Below are 22,037 nucleotides of genomic sequence, written 5' to 3' on the forward strand. Positions count from 1 at the left end.
TAAATGAATTCTAGTCACATGAAATTACATTTTCAATGTAGTTGTTCAATGCCTCAGTTTTCAAAAATGCATTACAGCAGCCTTTTATCATATAGTATAGCTTGCTCAGTGAGTTATTTTTGTAACAGAACAAACTTCTTTCACTAGTCTTTTTTGAATGACATAATTTCAATTTACAACCAGTCTGGGAGATTGACAGAGTTCAGGAATATAGCTCAGATTATTTTATTCTAGATACTTAGAAAAAAACATTGTCTATAAGATCTGTCACCACTGTAAAGCATTTGCAATTGTGACATAAAAATTATTACATCTCTCTGCAGTATTTAAATTAAAGAATATCCTCCAGAGTTTTTTTATTCATGCTAAAATTTAGACCATAAATACTCCTTCCCTCTACCGAGCAAGTTTGTAAATACAGGTCTTGAATTCATACTCCAGTTTTGCTTCCCAAAGCGAAGCAACGTTCACTTTCCTCAGTTTCCTATAATTACTGCAGCAGTAGAAAATGGTAGTATGTTGCAATACTTTAAAGTAGAAAGGTTTGCAAAAGACAAACCCCCATAAGTATTATAAGACTCTACTGTTAATAAATGAACAGCCAAAAGGAAATTGTTAAAGTTCAGATGACCAGATACAGATAAACTATTTTGAAGTACAGGCACTAAACACAATAATCACTAGGGTTTTTCTTGTTGCTATTTTGTTGTTGGTTTTTTTCTTTTAACACAAATATAACATGACCAAATAAAACACTTTGGAGACTTTAAAATGCTTTGTCTTTAGTTAAATGTTACTTTACACAGAGATATTTATAAAGATCAATTTTCTTTGACAAGCTAAAGTGTGCTTGTAAGTTACAGGTATGAGATCTGATGCTTTCAGATTACATTTCTACAAAGTTAATTTAGTCATCTCATACTCGTAGGCAATTTTCCTCTAAGTGACTAAATTGTTCTTCTCAGAGATTTCTACTCCTCCTTCTTTCTCTCCCTCCTCCTCTTTTTTCATATTCAGATACAACTCAGAGAAATAAAGTTGTCTGTGGGATAGAAAGAGGATATATAAAAATAAAAGTAAGTGAACACTTAATAAGGCATTATGAAATGATCAACAGAAGAAAGGTAAAAGAAGGGGCAGACAGAATCATGTGGAGTTGCAGAATAGAAAATTTAAAGCAAGGGAGATTGTAGTCTGTTATTTGCATTAGAAAATTTACCTGCTGTCAATATTCTAACTGCAAATCTATTTTAAGATAAATCAGAAAACAGGCATCTGGATTTAGTCCAATTTAAATCCAATACACATACATGCTACCACCAAAAAAAGAGCTCTTGCTTCTTCCCTTACTACTACCATACCAATCCTAGTATTTCCCCGATTCCCCAGATCTTTCCTTCTCACCAGCTGCTCCATTTCATATTCCTGCCAACTCTTTGCACCATTCATGCAGTCAATCAGGCGACTAGATCCATATCTGGTGATAGGCCAAATCCATAATATCACTGAAAGTATCTTTCAAACATCATTTCTTCAGAAGAGGGGAGGCGATCTTAATTTTATTATCAAGCGCAGAAGCAAAATATAGAGCAACTTCAAATTCATTACATTTTTATTTATAAGAACTGCACATAATAAAACAGAACAACAAAACCAAACACTCATAAAAGCAAGAGAAGCAGACACACACACAAGAAACAAACCATAGACATCCACTAGGTTTCCTTCAAAGGATGTACAAAAGGAAGAGAAAATCCAAAACTATAAACTACGGTTTTAGTAGCTATAAACTATAGCTGCTTTCATCAGAATTCATGTTTTAGTAGTGACTGAGATAATGAACTAAAGCATTAATGGTTACATATACAAGTACTTAGAGATGAAAAACATCATCAAATGAAGCCAATTCACAAAAATGACTGGTAACAGCTACAGATTTGTTTCTCTGATATTTAATATGTGGGAGCAGGGGAAGCCAATACGAGTCCACTTTTTGCAGCTGGAAACAAGCAGTGTTAGCCAGCCCGTTTTTGAGCAAATGAAAGTATTTTGTTACTTGGAGTAAAAGTCGGTTTCTCCACTTACACAGAAGTTATTTTTGCACCCACTCCCATCTGAAGTGACAGGTGACACCATAAGATGAAAGGGAACATGCAAATACCTTCCAGTCTCACTGTTGTGCCACTGGCACCATGTCCCCTTTCAAACACAGATTAAACAAAACCACTAGTAAGTGCTGGATTCAATTCCTTGACAGTTTTTGTCCTTGGGGTAATGTAGTCCTGAAAAGGGCACCTGAAAGGTGCAGCGAATATCTTGTTGTTTTTCTTAAAAGCATGCTTTTCAAGATAAGAAGGTAAAAGGAAAGTGTACAAAAATTAACCACGTCCAAGACAGAAGAGAGACAGAGAGAAATGGAGAGAGAATGAATGCTCCAGGCCTTAAGACTGACTTCTGGAATGAATAATTAATCAGCAACCTACGACTTGCTCCCCGCATACAGTAGAAGGTGACAAGGAGCAGGGTTTATTGATTTTTTGGGAGACAGGTCCAAGTCCAGTAGTCTCTGAAGTAACATGCAGAGACCTGTGACAGTTGGCAATGCTGAAGGTCCCAGACTATAAGGACTTTCCTCAAAAGGATTCCATTTGCATTTTAGATTTTTTTTTCCAGGTTGCTGGATGACTTACCCCCAAAATGAAACAGAGTATTACATGGAAACCTGGATAATGACAAAGGACAGTACTGATGTCTTTAGGACTGACCTAATATTATTGGGTTTGGGTAAGCTGTCTCAATTTCCAGTCAGCCTTTTCAAATTAATTGCTTCCCCCCCCACCAGGCCCACAGACACATCATGACAAAGCCCTGTGCAGACAGCAAGATAGTCAGGTGAGATGCAGTTAGTGGCTTTCAGAACAAGTCTGTCTTCCAATCGGTCAGATAGGGGTAGCAACATGCATTAAGAAATACATCTACATGAGAAATTCAAAACATCTTTTTTGCATGTCCTTTGCTTTTAAAAGGCTGTTTGCCTCTTCAGTGTCTTGCTAGTGTCACTCTTATTTCTGTGTCTAAGGATTCAGTCAAGAAGTAGGTTAGCCCAAAGCAAATCTTGTGTTATAAAAGCCAATCAACATTTGTCATCTGTCAGGCTGAACTCTATCTTCTAACAACTTCGGAAACATAAAAATACACCTAGAGGAAAAAAAAAAAATAACTCTAACAAGACTCCATCAATAAAGAAGCCAGGGCAAAAGTGCCATTTTCCATTATAACCACTTTGGTACACTTTCCTGGGCATCAGAAAGGTGACGACAAAGACTGCAAACAGAGTATCTCTTCCTGAAAGAGTACAAATTGTATAGACTTTCTCTCTGGAACTGTTACTCTTGCACACCTAGCACTTCATTTACTCAGAAAAATCTAACCCAGTTTACCTCCTATTACCACTGAACTGTCAATTTAAAACACTTAGCTTTCCAATACCTCCATTCTGCCAGCGTTTTCCCAGAAGAAAGTTAGCCAAGTGTTTCGAATGAAAATTTCTTTGCTATAAATATCTGCAATTATGGCCTCTAGCCATTAGGACACAAAAATTTTATGACACAAAAATCAGCAAAATGATATCATCCTATTAAAGCACTCCATCTGGAATTAGTTCTCCACCTTGCTTCTCTTAGATTTTGTAGCTAGCTGATACACGCTTTTCAGTGGACACATTTTCTGCATGTTGAAGCACACCGCACATATTCAAGAAGAAAATACCACATTATCAACAGGCTGTTTTCAATCAAGAGCTTAAAAAGAAATAGAGAGAGTATGATCAGTTTTCACAATCCAAATTAATCTTCAGCAAGATTCCAGAAATACCACGCTTTATAAACTGAGATGATGAGTGTGTACTGTCAAAGGAAGGTCATCTGATTCACATTCCAGTAAAGGTCGAAAATGAGTCAGAACCAAAGAAAACATAATTCCTCCCCACTCGCACCTATTCGCCCCTCAAACATGATTTTTTAGTAAAAGAGTTGCTAGTTCACAGGTGTTACATATGGCAGAGGGTTCGGTTTGCAAAGCAAGGACAACAGAAGAGCTCCTTGAGGGTGGAAGAGACAGTTAATACAACTCTGTTTTGAAACAAAAGACTTTGGCAAGGCTCAATATGCCTTTGACATTCTTCAAGAAATATACCAAAATTAGACAAAAAAATAAGCCCTTTGGGAAAAAAACCCACCAAATCTTAAGTGCTCAGAAGAGCCATCTTCCTATACAACAGTCAGAAATGCCAAAGATGCCACTCCCAGGAGAGCTGAGAGTGAACAACAGGCAAGAGAACACCAAACAGATGAGGAGCTGACATAATTTGGACAGGAACAAAAATACAGGGCGGGGGAAGGTCAGAGAGAAAGTGTAGACCAGAAGTTGATGTAGGAATTGGGAACTCTTGAGCAACCGGATGAGATCAGGGAAAGAACAACGGCAAACTGAATTAGTGTGATTCAGAAAGCATCAAAAGGAGAAGGGAAGGACTAGGAGAGCCCAAGCCATCAGTAGCAAACACGAGGAGGAATCTCAGGACCATAAATGGGATAAGAAGAAAAGAGGAGCTGCAACTGAGATTAAGGAAGAAAGAGGTACTCTGTGTCCTTTAGAGCATCGCCTACTTCACAGCCCTTCTTTCACTCCAAAACCAATGTTTAGAAACAGCACTGCTTCCTGCAAACAAATTTCTGAGAATCTTGCTAGAAAAATAGGTCTGTCAGTCTCTTCTGATGGTGGTTTACATGCAGTCTGATCACAACACTGCTTTGGAGCATCCATCAAGGAACAAGAAAAGGTTTCTATCACAGTTATTTTGTTTGTAAACCGGCATTAGGAATAAATTTATCTTTATGAGAAACAGAACAGTAAATGAAGTCTGGCTTCTGCAATTAAAATAATCTGCTACATCTGATACTGTTATCATCTTTACCATAAACAAAAAATTCTGGGTTTATAGAATTTTATAAAATTTCTAATTCTATTTTTCATTTCTTTCCCTAATGTAGGCTGCTGAGAGATGGAACAAAAGTATTACAATTAAAACAAACATAGCTCCTCCAATTCAATCAACATCTTTTAATAATCCCATAGAAGTAATATCTTTATCATTATCATTATCAATACTTTACAGGCAAGCAAAAGAAAGTCCCTGCTCTAAAAGCTTACAGCCTAATTCAGGTTGATGTAACAGTGGTTCAGAATCAGAAGTGTAAAAGGGAATCCGAAAGAAAAAATTAATATCAATCGAAAGTAATATATGGCAAGAAGGAAAATCACGAAGTTCATATAGTAAAAGAAAAATTCAAAGGAAGGGAGAAAGGCAGAAAATAAGTAAAAATAGGAGAAAGGGAACAGGAACATAGTAGCAATAACACACTGAAATTTGAAAATGTACTGCCTGAGTACAAGAGTCAGAGTAATTCATTTTTGGTTAGGGGATTTCACTGGCAGGAAAGTCAGAGACGATGATGTGGCAGAAACCATGATGACCAACATGAGGCCTAGTCAGACAGAACTGCTACTAGGGGTATTATAAAAACAAAGGACACAATTAAACAAGAGAAACAGTGAATCAGGTGAGTAGGCATTCTCATCTAGCTCTCAAGCCTACAAATTCAAATAATGGACATGACAACAGCAAGACAGGAATAAGGACAAATTGTTCCACGTTTAATCTTACTGATTTGTGATTTCACAACCAAAAAGTATTTAAACACAATTGAGCAGAAATACTGTCATATATAGTAGCAGCAAAAGATTCATGCCCAAGATTAGAGAAGGATGTTGGTCAGAAAACTTTTTAAATCCAGAAATCTGGAACTTAACAAATAAATGAGTGCAATCAATGTGTGCAAAATTAAAAGAATGGGAAATAGCTTACCACAATGATTTTAATGGGAACAAAATTTAACCCCTTTAGTCTGTGAATCTTATTCTATTCAATTCTAAATCATAAAGCATACAAATGTCTCTGAAACATTGAAACCTTCAGATTTTTCTTTTATTAGTTACCATTAGTTTTGCAGGACTATCACTGACACATATATGGTCACATAGTTATACGATATCAGAATGTTAAAATGAAAATAAGAAGTATTATCCTACATTTATATGCATTCAAGTCATGGAATCACACTATACTTCAATCACATAGTTTTGGTTAAATTTTAGATAAAACTTACGGGGGTGGGAAACACACAGATATGAAAGCATATATAATGAGCACAGATTACCTATTACAGGAAAATACATTTGTCAAGAAAATTTAATTAATACTTAGAATCTGGCACTTTTTTTTTTTTTTGTCTGAACTAAAAATAGGGACAGCTTGTCTGATTAGAACAAAAAAGATGAATTTCTGTAATGTTAGGAACAGTTCAGGAGGAAGCACTGAGCAGATGGAGAACCAGCTTCCACTGATGTCAAGTCCTGTGATTTTACTGCAAATCTTTATTGTGGAAGGGGTTTTGCTATTTGTTTGGGCAAGTAAGTTTGGCTAGGGAAGAGAGAGGGAGAGGTTGCATTTTTGTTGATTTCAGACACCTCCAGGTATATCAAACAGCAGTATCTCGCAGGTCTATCAACAAGTCCAAAGCTGCAGACTGCCCAGGGCATAACTGGCACAACTAAAACCTTTGCATGTGGAAAAGACACCACTTGGATAAAGAACCTCCACAGATGGGAAATGGTATCTACCACACGACCATCAAAAAGGAAAGGAAAGTCTGATGTGCCAGAATGGGGCTAGAAGGAGAAGCAGGAGAGGAAAGCATGTCAGGGAAGCTCAGAGAACGTTTATGGAATGAGGCAGCAAAAACAGGAGAACGTGAGGAAAGATGCAAGTACAGCACATGCCCTTAACTACTTATTTCAGGAGCACGTATTCTAGGAATATTCGAGTGACCTATTACCAATCCTTAGTTGCAACAGTGTAAACTTCTTTCGAGACCAGTAACCTGTTGATAAATAATAAGTAGTAACCAATACCTCTATGCTCTACGCACAGCTCATATCACCTGGTGAACAGCAATGACATGAAGTTTTGCATCTGGTGAATTTCTGACCAAATAAGATGCACTAGTTGAAAACACATCTGTTCCATATGCAATCACAAAGACATGCAAAAAAGAGTTAAAAAATACTTTTCACTATTTTTTTGCACAGAGCAATAATGCTCTCGCAGCTGATAATTCTTCTTCATTAGTCTAGCTATCTCAATGGTACAAGAAACAGATTCAGAAACAGAGTTCTGTGGAGACATACAGATGTAAATAATTTCACAGAACAGACATACAAATGAAAAGTAGAAGCTGGCAAATCAAATACCACTGTAAAGTGGGACCCCTGATACACACAGTAAGCCAAATCAACAATGAGTTATGCAGTTCTGTAAAGAAAACTGATTTTCAGGTATTCTCTAGAATTTTAAAACTCAAAGGATTCTTTTTTAGCATCCAAACCATGCGCTGCCATTGCCATTCTTTTTGTTTAAGCAGAATTAGCACTGAAAATAAGAAAACTCATTTACTCTTCACTCTATTTTTTTTTTTCCAGATCTCTGACAGTATATCCTTAAGATAGAAAAGTTGAAGGAAAACTATTTTTAACACAAGCCTTCCTCCATAAGTTTATCTGTTCAGCTTATCCAAGGTTGGTCTTCTGTATACTGCAAATTCTTGTGTATGTATTGGCCAGGAAAGTGACAAAAATGTAGCAATATATTGCAAAAGACTCAAATTAAACAGGCCCAAAAGCAAGAGGTTAAAAAAGCAAAACAACGGTGTTTCAGAGAATGGAAAGTACTGCTACTTCACAATTCTTACACTTACTGTTTCATTACTATTATGCTCCAGTGACTGCTCTCTTGATTTTATTCCACATTTCCTAGTGTATTCAAGTGCTAGGTACCTACAGAAATATATGTATTCTTACAATATCGAAAACATTCTGTCAATTTTGTTTGAACTACACAGCATTTTTCTTTCTTACACTTTAACACCATCAGAATTATGGCCAAAAAAAACAAACGGGAAAAAATTCATGCCCAAAATCATATTTTTTCACCTTGATAATCATCACATCCTGCAACTGAGCACGCTGTTTTTGAGGCATGTATGTTGGCAGCTTTTGGCTGCCGTATTGGTAATGCCTACCATGTTTAAAGGAAAGTGATCAGGTCCCTGGATAGATTTGGATCAGCTCTGTAACGAGATTTTAAAAGCATATTTTTAAACCTAGACTACCTATTCAGAGCCAAAAACCTAATGAAGGACTTAAAATCTATTTTGGGACGCTTAACCCTCATCAGTCAAAAAATGAGGACAGCTCTTCAAACATGGCAAGATTCTTTTAGCCCAAGTAAGGTTATCCTATCACTTCCACTTCTCTTGTTCTTTACGCTTCAACAGCATTTTTACTAAATCGATTCAAGACATATTCCCTGAAGGCTTCACAATGGACTTGTAGTTTACATCAGCTAGAACATCAAAGCAATACAGAAAAGTTTGTTTTGCTAGATTCAAGGTCAATTAAAAAAATAATTATAAAATGCTAAAAAAGGAAGGAAACAGACTTAAAAACTAAAGTTATCAACCTACTTCACACACAAATACAATAAACCCTAACACAGAAGCTCTGTCAGGCTAGTGACATCAGCTGTTATCAAAGCCACCTGGCAGTTCTTCCTTAAGACTATTTTCTGCTGCTTTTTTAACTATTCAGTCTGAAATTTTCCATGTCAATTGTCTGCTTCAGGTAGTTTCCCCTCACTCTCCCTCATCACCACCTTTTAAAAAAAAAGTCAGAGAATGGCTGGAACATTTTTCTATCATGAAACGACCTGGGAAAAAAGACCTTATAAACTCTCCCTTTGAAAAACTATAACTACCTTCCTGTCCTGTATCTGTAATTTGAAATCAGGCTGGGCAATGTTTTTTTATGAGAGGTACACTCTGCTCAGTTTGTGAAAAATCTGACCTGATTTAGCCAAGCTACAAGCTTCTAGAAATCAGGTTTACTATTTTTTGGCAAGATCTGCTGGAAGAACCACAGTCACCCCTCTGACCTTCTGTACATCATCTCAATGCGTAAGGCAACTGAATTAAGCTTCCTCTAACCCTGGTTATGAGTGAAAAGCCAGATTTTAAGAGAAGTCTGCATTTAACAGGCATTAGGTACAACACTGAACAAAAAGTGTCATCTTGCGTATTTCTGCAACCTCATCCACACCGGTATCCCCTCCATAGTTGAAAACAGTGGCCTGTCACTTCATATTGTTGGGTAACCGAGCAAGATTTAGGGTATACCAACGCTGCGTGTGGAGGGAAAATGGAGAAAACAGCTTGCAGGGAGACTAGAACCGGAAGCTTGGAAGAATAAACTGGGATTGACTAGACGAGGAAAGAAACTAAGAGGAATGTAAGAAGACGACGTGGTAGTGGATGAGAGAAAAATTAAGCCAAATGAGCAATCCCAGGCAGACAACTCAGAACCAGGGATCACCAGGACTGGAAAGAGCAAGGGATAGAATATATCTGACAGAGCTGGATTTTAGTGAATATATGTGGAAGGGAGCTGGCTCACAACAAAAGACTGAGAAAAGACCCACCACCAGGAACCCGAAACATAGACAAAAAGGAAAATCAACAGAAGCAAGGGAGAGTGAGAAGAATTAGTAGGCAGGCAAAGACTGACAGCAGAGAGACAAGGTGCAGCCAGAGACAGTCTGGGACTAGTCAGGCCTAAATATTTGATTGAAAAGACAGCATCAGTGCTGCACCGGAGATTGGCTTGAGGCAGGGACAAGCTAGAAGTATAGGCAAAAACCTAAAAAAAGCATGTCTTCAGAAGCTATTGAAAAACGTAAAATAAAATACCCTAAAGACTTATCATCCTCTGCAAATATCTTCAAACTCTTTCCTCCCCCCTCAGAAAAAATATCTCACTTTCCTCTACTACTGTTAAAAATACAGCATTAAAACCCATAGCTAGATTTAAGAGCTCCAATCCCACTAATTATCAATATGACACCCATATCACAGAGTATTAGTCTTCTCATTTTGCTTTTTTTTGGGTGACATTAGCTGGAAAATTACATGCAGAAACACGTTTACAAAATATTAAAACAAATACCAAGCTTGGAATTTTAATTTCTTGGATGCCAGGAATTCCTCCATTTAAGTTTCTCTACTAGCATTAATTCTATCTTTATCACTACATTATCCTAAACTATTTTTTCTACCCTATCTCATTCAATTAACAGGATATTCTCTGGGAATAAACCCCCATTCTATCTTGAAGGATGGCAGTCTAAGACCCTGCTTTCAATATTATGGAACCTAAATGTTACATAGGAGAACAAGTTTTTAATCTGAGCTTTTGCCAAAGGATTCTTAACTGACTGCATCAATTACATTGTTGTGTATTGACAGTAAATTGCAAGACCTTTCTAAGCTTTGCATTCATGAAAAATGGCACTTTAAATCCATTCCCTCTCCAGTACTCCCCTAACTGCTTGTTGCAATTGAATTGGATTCATTGTGCAACTTCGGAATGCTAAACAGCAATATACTACCAGAAGTCAAAATTATCAAATAAAGCAGAGATGCAAGCTTCTTCTCATACCACTAGAAATAAAGATGACTTGTATTCTCAGTTTTCGCACATAAGCCAAAGAAACCATACAAAGAACTCCCCTGACACACACTATGTGACTCTAAGAACTCTGCATTATTGTTTAGAAGGTACATTCTCCTCCTCTGAAAGTACTTTATTTCATTGCTGTTTCTTATCAATGTATTTTAATGTCAAGAAGAGTCACAATGTATCCTAAAATAAAGTAGAACAATCTTTAAATGACAGATAAAGAGTTAATACTAGTAAGAATACAAACTAACAAGATTTTCATTTTAGGCATTGAGAGAATCTACAGAGTAAAATAAATGGATTGGTAATAACTGTATTGGAGTACAACTTACAAAAAATACAAATTAGTAGAAATATATAGTTTTTCCTTATATCCTCAGTCCAAAAGTACCATTCATCAGAACATTTTAAAGACATTCCTAAGGCTAGGTATAAAGTTAGAGATATTAAAGTTTGTTTTAAAAAGCTGAACCATGGCAACATGCAGCTCAGGGTAGGTGTCTTGATTTAAAAAGTTTTGACTTGTGATATCTACTCTGGTCCCCAGGCTATGTTACCTATCCAGCTCTGAGGTCCATACCAGGCATCTTGACTCCAACACTGTTTACCATGCAACATACCATTCACAGAAGTCAATACATATCTCACAATTCTATGATTAAACTGGGAATTCAGGCCCAATTCTGCAATGTTCATGCAAAACTGAACTTCAGAAATTGATTCTGGCACAGAGAACAAAAGCTCTGGTCCTTGTTTCTTTACTGTGGATAATTTCTAAGTGACTACTCCAAGCTGTAGCTGAAAAATCCAATTATTTAGATTTGAGAGATTTCAGAGCTTCCAAGTTGCTAAAAAACTCCCCATAATACATTGTTTGCAGCTTTTTACTGAATGGTATTCCAACACAATGGCACATCAGAAGTTTCTAAAATTATTTTAGGTTAACTTTTTTTTGTGTAACTGCCCATACTATTCATGTACAGCTAAGAAATAAAAAATAGGATCTAGAAGGACCTGTCCCTCCACCTCCTCCTCCTCCTATCTCCTTTAAAGAGGGAAAGACAACTGATCTTTATTTCCAAGGAGGGTAGTAATACTTGCTATTCATGGACACATCTGTGCAGTTCTGATTACAAATCTTTGTCAAAACAAACAACAGCAAGCTGCTGCTTGACTGCTTTGCTGTGTTTAGTCATACTAGCAACCTTCTTTTTTTTCCGGAAAACATCTCAATAACCAAGATTGGTAAGAAATTAATTGTCAGCAAGAATAGGCTCAAAGTAACTGGATGCTGCACACAGTCAGACCCATACATAGTTTCACGAGAAGGCTATAAATGCAGCAGCCCTCTTACTCCCTATCTGCCATGTCTCAGTGCACCCTGTATGCTATAAGGCTGCTCCCATGGAGATGTCGAACACTCCTAAATACACCAATGGCAGACTTACCGAGGCAGACAGGAATCGTATTCTAGGGTTCTCTTTCATCATCACAGACAACAGCCAGAAAAGTAGTAATGTTTCAAAATGAAAAACGAAAAAACTATCTATAGAGTAGAAAATGCTTACCTGCTGAGCTAAGCAAGACACTGAAGTCTGTTCCTCTCTGTGATTCCCCACATTCACTCTGCCCCTCTTTTTCTGTATCCTCATAGCGGCTCCAGTTGGAAAAAATCTTTCTTCTTGAATAGCTTTTCAGTTCTTCCTTCTCTTCTTCCTCTCGTGATTCAGTATCATCATCCTCCTCTACCTGTGACATTTAAATGGACAGTTAAGCCATTACAACTCAACAGCATTTTGTTCTGTATTTAAACAGTCATTCATACAAACAACTCCAACCACAGAATTAAAAACCAGAAAGACAAATCAACCTGAGTCCCCGTTAAAATTTTAGATCAGGTGCTACCATCCCCCTGCACTGTATGTAATTCATCAAGAGTATAATTAAAAGCACCTAGTGAAGCTTCAGTTCTTACAGGGGTGAAGCAGTGCCACTGATGCAAGTCCCATTGGTTTCCCTCCTATTCTGAAAGCCCATAATGAACAGCTTCCTTCCTGAAACTGAGAGCAATGTGTGGGGACCAGAACTAAGAATTTAATCACAGTATCTTTGTCCAAGTGTTGCAGTGATACAGATGATAACAGAAAGAACTGATGTTTGTAGAGCAGAACAGGAAAAAGAAAACATATCAAATACTGCAGAAAAACATCCAGAAAGGGTGATCTACGTAAGAACTTCCATTGTATCCAACTACAGGGTGTTAACTCAAGTAATATGGAATAATTAATCAAATTAATTTCCTTCATGAAAGCCATTTTACAGAAATACACATGGAAAAATTAAATAGACTGCTGGCAGTCAATCTACTAGCCCAAACTCTTAAAAAGCTCTAGAGTCAAAAGGATAACTCATTGCAGATTCAGCTTAAGATGCAAGCAAAATAGGCATTTGCCACAAGTACTCAACAGCTGTGGAAAACTCTTCCCTCGAATCCTCTATATCAACAGAGTTCTCTCCCAGAGTTTGGGGTTCATCTGGAGTGACTGTCGGTTCACAAACAGAAAGATGTACTTCCCAGAGGAAGAAGTACTCAACAGGCAAGAGGACAACTGAGAGCAACCAGAACAGTTCTGTACAAGATACTTTCTGCAGAGGTCTAAAGCTCTGAAGAGGTGGAGTAAGGCAGTCAAGAAAGAAGAGATCCCCACGGTGTCTGCTCCCAAACATTGCTGCTGACAGCTCCACTCTCCCTTCTCTCCTTTACTGCATCTCTCCTTTCACAAACCACAGTGTGCTGCTGCCGTAAATTTCACTGTCCCAACAATAAGTACATTCTTCATGACCAGGGCAGTGAAATTCAAGTTTATCTACATTGCTGTAAAGCTTAAAGCCATCTCCATTAAGTATAAAATAATTTTAAAAGCAAGGTACCTTTCGCTAAGTCATATATCCATAGGCCTAAACATCCTTACAGCTCACCATCAGACACTGGCTTTAAGAAGGACCTTGGTTTTGATAGTTTAAATCAAATGTAATCTTGAAATAAATGTGAAGAGCAATTATTTATGCTTTTAAAAAGCCCTCGTAAGTGAAGAGCTGCAACATCCTGTGCAGAAAGATTACTAAAATCTCTAGTAGTTACTGTGTTTCTAAAACTACACAATGGGGTTTTTTTAAAGCACGTACTGTGGACTTATAAACTTGTACAACATTGAACAACCTGGTAAAAACAACTACACAAAGCCACTATCAGAAACAAACCACCATCACTTCACTGACTTGTTTTATAATCAATGAGTTACTTTCATAGCTCAAGAAAGGACACAGAGCAATGAAACATATGCTTTACATTGATTTTAGAAATCCATTGTGAAGAAGACTTAACTACTCCGTAGATAATTTTGTGATTACATTTTGGTTCAGCTAAACAAAAACAAACTGTTTGAGATTTTCATGTTCCTTTAGTGTCCCAACTGCGCAACAGAAAAACCTCTATCAACGCCAAATAAATCCCTATTGCACACCAAATACTACATTTATATGCAAGTACATCACCATAAAAAGAAGACTGACACAGACAAAAATGTAGGAAGTAGCAGTTTGCGGACCGTGGAGTATTACTACTCCTTAGTTCTGAAAATATATTAAAAATGACCAAAAGTAGCAGTGAAGCCTGTTTCATTGCTTTTACACAAATGTCTACTGAAAGACAAAGCATCTTCAAACACAATTGTGAGAGTTTAGATTCTCCCAAGTTTGAGGTCTTAAAAATGATTGCCCAACATATAATACAAGTAGCAAAATCAGAACTAGAAATTATTTCCCAAGAAAAATAATCCACCAATCTTCATAAACAAGCTTCTTTCAGCACTGTTTGAGATCTGGTTAGGAACAGCATGAAGGAAAAATCATCAAAGAGCTTAAAAGCAGATTAAAAGCTGGCATAATTATATAAATATACTGCTAGTTGCCAAACAGCTAAGAAGGAAAATATTCTGTGCATTCTCACCAGTTATGTGCAATTTTCAGGTAAATTCTATATTCTTTCTATACATCGAATAAATACAGTAAAATGGTTGTTGTGGACAAACAGTTGTTTGCATGAGCAAGGGGATAAAGTCACAACTCTGTATTACTGGGGAGTGATCCAGAACTATAGTTTCCACAGAACAAAGGCCAAATCCACTTATATCAAGATAAGAATCAGCTTATTTCTCTTCTGTTCTCTGTAAATTGAAAGATTTGCTATAATCCAGCAAACCTAGTGAAATTCAGTGCCAAAAATAACTGGGGAGTTGATACAATTCACAAGTCAAAGCAAGAGTAGTGCCATGTAGACAGATCTGTGCTGTACTTTGGTTTCGGTTTTAAGAAAAAATTGGAATCACCTTAGGCACCTATGACATTATATATAATTACTTACTATAGACCTGTTAAAAAGATTCACTCCTTTCAGCTGTAAGCATAAAAAACCCAGGAGTATCACCTTCTTATTTTAACAAGCTTGCAGTGAACTAATATGGATTCAAATGTTTTCTCTTAAACTGGACTAAATTCTTTTCACATTCTGATATTAGCTATGTTATACAGTGCACCTCAAGGAAATTTCATTTCTTAGAACTCAAATTGTTAACTTGAACTTTAGAATATAAACCATAAATTCTCAGGAGCATTAATAGCAGTTGTGCAGCCTGGTTACCCAGCGCTGTCCTGTGGTTTACTTTTGAAATGTGTAAACTTCAAATACTAACCTGCTTACATTTCTAATAAATACTTAACAGAAAATTTTACGTAGTGCACTGCTGTGCTACAAGATAAAACTGCAAATAATCACATTTGAATATTCAACATTCAAACAACTTAAAGATACATCTTCACCATTAAAATTATCAAACACATTAAAAAAAACCTCTGATCAGTGGAGTTTCAGAAAATAATTTGCTTTTACCATCTCACAAGACAGTTACCATCTAAAGTAACAACCTCAGAAACACACAAACATAAATCTTCATTACTTTCCTCCCAGCTGCCTGTTCAGCTAAACTATGTGCTGCTACCAGTGTCATCACACCTTACTGAAAGTCTTCATCGGTACAAACATCTGTCCTATGTATAATGAAATAAAAGAACTTCCCTCCTACCCCATCCTCAAATAACAAATGATAGAAGCTGAAACAAATTCTAGAAGCCAACTCAAATATAACCTTTAAAACAGTATTAGTCAGGTAAGGGAAAAAAAAAAACTTATGCCTTTAAATAGTATTGAACTACATCTACACATTATTGCTCCGTGCTATAATGCACTGTGATACCACAGGAGGTATAATATTTGTCTGCTGTGCCTCTGATTCAGACAGTATTACATGCATTACCATTTGCACATTTCATTGAAATTTTGAAAACAGGGAAAATATGCAAAAGCCCAGTTGAAGAAAACCAGGAAACCTTCAGACTGTTTTGCATTACCAGAAGAACAAAAAAATATACACAGTGTTCTGCCTAAACAGTAACTTCATCACAGTCGTTCAAGCAACAGTGAAAGAGCCAAGCTCCCCTTGCAGAGGAGCTTGCACGATTTGGGATCTTCCGCCAAGGAATGTATTTTCATCCTTTACCAGAGCCTATGACTCTGCTTTCCTTCTGAAGGAAAGCAAAATGCATAGTGTGCATGACCCCAATCTACAGGCTCTACCACAGCAAAAGGATATTTTAGTACACCCTGCTTTATACACTAATTTTGTATACAGGGTTGGGGACGGTACAGCATTGAGAAAAAATAGGAAAGCAGGCTTTCTGTTTGACTTTTCTTACAGACAAGAACATGTTGATGCACACGGTTCAGGAATGAAGGTGTCAAAATGAAGTAAACATTGCTCTGAACAGGCAATTTCCCCTGGGGTCATCCTTCTGCACTTCCCTGGAACCCAGAATGGTTTGGATCAAACCAAGGCTGAAGTACACAATGGAGAAAGTGCAACAGTGACCTCTTATATTCTGCTTCAATTACTCAACCTCTCTTCACTAGGAGTGCAGTCAGTCCTAGCACGTTAAGTACACGTGTGCAAACACTCAACAAGAATTGTTGAGTTCACAGCCCTTTAAAAAAAAAACCTGAAAGTGCATTAAAAGTCAGAGTTTCCATTAAGACTTTCTATTACCCACTGGAAGCCACTGGAATTAAGGCTTATAGCCCTCTTCCTCTTCAGTTCTATTAACTCTGCAAGAAAAGTTTTAAACATTTAATTTTTGACAGCACTTAGAATATTCTACAGTGATTGGGAGGAACACAGAAACAACATTTGTTCAGCTTGCCTTTCTTTGGGCCAACTGCCCTTCTCCGTTATATAGGTATCATGCATTATTAGATTTCCATTCTTACTTATTTTGTAGTATTTCTCTCAATTCTCTTCCTGAGAATGTCACTTCACAATGTACAAAAGCATAGTTTGAGCTTTTTTGTTAATCTGTTAGAAAGAGCATAGCTATTTCTTTCCTTCACCTTCTTCCCAAATTTATACAATAACCTTTTCATTGTATCTTTAGAAACTCTTTACAATTATATTGATTAAGCGTTACTTTTCTCCTTTGTTACTGTAACTTCTGTATTACTGTTTTAAATGTTAAACCTCTCAAAAACATACACATTTCTTCAATCTTTTCCATTCTTTACCAGGGACACTTACCTACAATTCCCCAGACACCTTATATATCCACACAGAGTTCACAATAGTTAGCCACTGCCATGCATGGACACTTGCATGTTCACGGACAGAGATAACCACTGTGTGCTCCCTACATTTGCTGCTCTCCCAACTGGCAACAGCACACACCAATTCCTTGAGTAAACTTCTGTCTTGATCCCCTTTTCCCTGCTTGGAAACTGCTGTAAAGCTGCAGCCAGGCACGATGACATTCAGGCTTATGTGTCTCAATCCGAACTTCTCGTCAAGAGAAAAGGCTAGCAAGACAAAATGAAAATATCCTATAGGTTTAATCTGACCTAGGCTATCAGATGCATCATGAACGGGCATAAATCTTTTCCTCATTTGTATTTAAAATAGTGAGGTGCCTGTGTCTGCACAGTTTCTCCTCTCCTCCTCATCCCAACTTGAGCAGCATCTGTTACAGTTAAATTCTCACACATGAAACTTGTAAGTCATAGGGTCAAAACCCATCTATAATTAAACAACAAAAGAGTTCCTGATCTTGACACTTCAAATTGTTTTGCAGAATAAAAGTCTGTACACAGAGGCTTGTATGAGTGACAGTAAGTAAGGTACCTTGGCTGATGTTAACTACTGAGTGGTTCCTCTAGGTAGACATAAGTGGAAATGTGAAAGACTTGCAGTTACACTTTAATGACTTAAATTACTCTTGGAAAGACATATCTGCTTTTAATTTAATAGTTCCAAGTTATTGCTGGTGTAACCAAACAGGAGCAGTGAGATTACACCGGAAATTATCTTAGCACAATATGAATACAACACAATCTCAAAAAGATTTAATTTTTTTGTAACAGTGCTCATTAAATGCACTTTTTTACCTTAAATCCAGAAAGGTACAGGAGAATCCCCTGACAGCTTAATTTTCTCTCTCACAGTGATTGTTAGGCTTATACCTTATGATAGTTATATATAGTATAATAATCTTCCAAAAAGTTGTTCTGGTTTTCCACATTTACCTAATTACAACCCCTAGACATACGCCCATCTTCTCTGTCTTGCAAGTAATTAGAGATTTATTAACATTAGATCTAAAGTTGGCAAAGGAATATATTATCTGATCTATTGCAGTGGAAATTTAATGGGCTCTCTAAAATATGAACTGTACAGTATATTAAAGAAAACCAATATATATTCAGAATTATGGCAAATGAAAGCAGAACTGCAATTTTTAAATGCATTTCTTAGATTAATGCTATTCTTTTACAAAAGACAAAGTACTAGTGCAATTTTATCGATACTGATGCAAGTTTGTAAGTGTTTAGAATCAAGATGTCTTTACCTAAAAGAAATAATACGGAACATTACTTTTAAGAAGTTACCTAGACAGATGGCTGAAATTCAATGACAGAATTTTAAATGCAATTCACAATGATATAGACAAACAGGAATTTAGTTTCAAAAATAATTTAAAAAAAATAATTAAAAACCCCAACAGTGATTTAACAAGGTAAACATGTCTGTCAGTATATTATATATATACTCCACCATCTGGGAAAATCCCATGAAGCATGCCAACACATTGTTCTGTCTACCTAGGAATATTAGTGATAAATTTCTGTACAGAGAAAAAAGAGCAAGTTCAAACAATATAAAAAGGTCAGTATGATGTAAGAGTGGAATACAATGCCCCAAAATATTCTCATTTATACTCTTAATCCAGATTTTAGAAAAGTAAATGAAATACAAGATTTGTAACTTTCCCTGAAAAATAAGATTTTCCTAATGCAGTGATACCATAAGATACCATAGCTTCTTTCAGAGACAGAAGATAATATTTGTAATAATACTCAGCAACACCTGCCAAAAACTGTGAGCTGTTAGCTTATCTATACTGAATTGTTTTCAACAGATATCATATTCACAAGTCTGACCACAATAACAATTACAAAGTAAACATAATAATCTTGTCCACCAAATTATTTTGCTTCAAAGTTCCTGCTTATTCTATCTATGAGATGCAAGTAATTGGAACTGATTAAAAACTTCAAAAGAAAGAGACTGTTTTCTCATTACTGTTTAACTGAAAATCACCACTAAAAATATTCTTTGCACTCAGTAAAGTTATAACATGATCAAGCGCCAGGAGGCTACAAGTCGTACTTCATCTTTCTCACAGATCATTATTAATATTTCCACAAGCTATAGCCATATTTTGTATGAATCTTATGCCTCGCTGAATTGGAACAACAGTTTCTATTAGGAGCTAAATGTCTCCCTTAGATTCACTGAGCCAGAAAAAAGAAAATAAAAAAAGCCCCGCAGGCAAACAGCTTGGTTTTTTTGTTTGTTAACTACTGATTTAAATGGCTGACTATCTTCCCTTTCAAAGAACTAGCAAAGAATGCACAAATTCTGATGTTCACCTTCCACTGCTATCTCAGAAATACCTCTGTAACCTGCTAGCACATGATTAGATGCATGGTCCTTCACATGGGTGGCTTACGGGTGCAAAATGAACCAACCTCTACTACATACCGCTGAAGTTTTGTACTGCAGCTTCTAAAGACCCAGTTTGAAAACTGTTGACTCACAGATAAAATAAATAACCATGCAATGTACATTCACAGGAAGAAAGTCTCAAAAGCTCTATTCTCTAAGTAGACTTGGGAACTTGGTAAAGCCTGTCAAGTAAGTATTTATTTTGGAAACTGCATATTTCAAGACTTCGCTCATTAGAGACAGGATTTATCAAACAACAAAGCCACTAGCTAAAATTTAGCTCTACTCATTTAGATTAAAACTCCAAACTGAAGGATAATTGATGGGGTATGTTGTGAGAATGGTATGATTGTAAATTCAGCACTCATTCTGCGCTAATTGGGAAACTCCAGAAGCTGCATTAACTGCAGAAGTAGCCCTTTGCCTCCCTTCCCCAAGGCTGAGCCATGCTGCGAGCAAAGAGCCTGCAGGAAGCTTGTCCAGCTGCTGTCTATAGATAAAGAGACTTTTGATTTTCTCAACTTACCAAGCCAATACACTTCCACCAACAGAAAGTCAACTGCATTTTTTCTTTAATTCAGTGGAAACGATTATATGAAAGTTACTGGCAACTATGCAAACTCATCAAGCTCTTTATACAAAATTGTCACATGGACCTGCACAAAACCTGGCAGCTCCACTACTTTCAAACTGACAGTAACTTAAGAAAGCTGAATGTTTTTCTTACAACCATTCAGTCAAAAATATGAGTGCAAACATAAAATAGGAGCCTCTGCCTTGACAGAGGTAACAGGTTTCAAGAAAACCTTACAAAGTAAGTATACTGCTACAAAGGTTATAGCGTTTTCAGTTAGATTACTGATTGTTCCTATGTATAGGCTGTATTTGCCAAAGTCAAGGGGTTTATATATTGCACACATATGGATCCACATATGTGAATGCTGTATGTCATATTCTAAAACCAAATTATGCTTAGTGTTCTGAATAGGTTAAGGAACATTTCCACAGTAAGTTATTTGTTCTTACCAAACCTGCCATTGCTAAATAGAAGTATCCTGAGCTGCATTAGAGATTGACCGTATTCAGAAATGGATTCAATTCTTATGTGTTAATGTCACAGTATTATAGACTAATCCAAGCTGAAAGGCATCACAAGAGGTCATCTTGTCCAACCACCTACTCAAAAAAAGGTCAAAACCAAAATCTGACCAAGCAGGTTGAGGTTTTGTCCACTCAGGGCTTGAAAACCCCCAGTAGTATAACTAATCCTTAGTGTTTCATTTTGTTGTTTTATTCTACCACTTCTAAAGTTGAAAAAGCAGTTGTATTAACAGCTTTAACAATAACTTGTAAAGTACACACATGAGGAGTTCTGGAACATCAAGGAATCAAAGTTTATTGAGGGTATATATTTACCTCAGCAGCTATAGAACAGACTTTTTAACAGATATTGCTATTTTGCTAGTCTTCCTGAGTCAGTAACACAGCCTCTCTCAATGAACATACCTGTTATAAACTGATACGTATTGAAAAGCTTGGTACTTCTACAACCGTATCAATGATGAAGTAAAAGTATGACAAATTATGCAAAAAGCTCACTCAAGCAGCATCCACTTGCAGAACAGAGAAAAATTTGAGTCTTGATCCTAACCCACAGAGGTTATTTCATAAACTTAAAGTCTGCTCAAAAGAGTAAAGTTTAGAGTACACCTCAGTTAAACAGCCAAGTCTAATGCTTATTTAACACCCCCTACATGCACACAGTTTTAGAACAAAACCAACACAAATCCAGCAACTCTCTACCAATATCAAAACCAGCATGTTGAAGAAGCTTCAGGGTTTCGCATGCAAGGAAAAATATGTAACAAAATTTCTCAACAGATCAATTTTTTGCCGCAACAAAAGCAAACAAAACCACCTGCAACCTTTTGAAAGATTTCAGCTGTGCTGTATTCAGAATGAAAAAAGAGTTCTCCAAAACTTGTTACATTTGCATATCAAGGTAACTATTTCCTACCTTTAAATTCAAAAAGATTTGATAATATTTAGTACCAAGTTAAAAGTTTAGGGGGTTTTTAAATGCATCTATTTTGTAAAAAAAAAAAAAACACAGAAGGCTTAAGATATTTTTCTGCAGTTTTCAAAACATGAAAATAACTAGTGATATTCACCCATGCTGTTATA

General features: G+C 36.6%; 2 protein-coding genes across 2 annotated transcripts in view; one reads left to right on the forward strand and one right to left on the reverse strand.

Moving 5' to 3' along the window:
• Positions 1-22,037, reverse strand: part of AVEN (apoptosis and caspase activation inhibitor) — a 97,621-nt gene that overhangs the window by 61,691 nt on the left and 13,893 nt on the right. Inside the window, exon 2 of the mRNA XM_075754126.1 lies at positions 12,258-12,438. Coding sequence (XP_075610241.1) covers positions 12,258-12,438 — 181 coding nt within the window. The remainder of the gene's footprint in view (positions 1-12,257; positions 12,439-22,037) is intronic.
• CHRM5 (cholinergic receptor muscarinic 5) overlaps positions 1-22,037 on the forward strand; it is a 54,367-nt gene that overhangs the window by 6,857 nt on the left and 25,473 nt on the right. The gene's annotated exons all lie outside the window — the stretch shown is intronic.

Source organism: Balearica regulorum, chromosome 5, assembly GCF_011004875.1.
Source record: "Balearica regulorum gibbericeps isolate bBalReg1 chromosome 5, bBalReg1.pri, whole genome shotgun sequence".
NCBI classification, from domain to species: Eukaryota; Metazoa; Chordata; class Aves; order Gruiformes; family Gruidae; genus Balearica; species Balearica regulorum.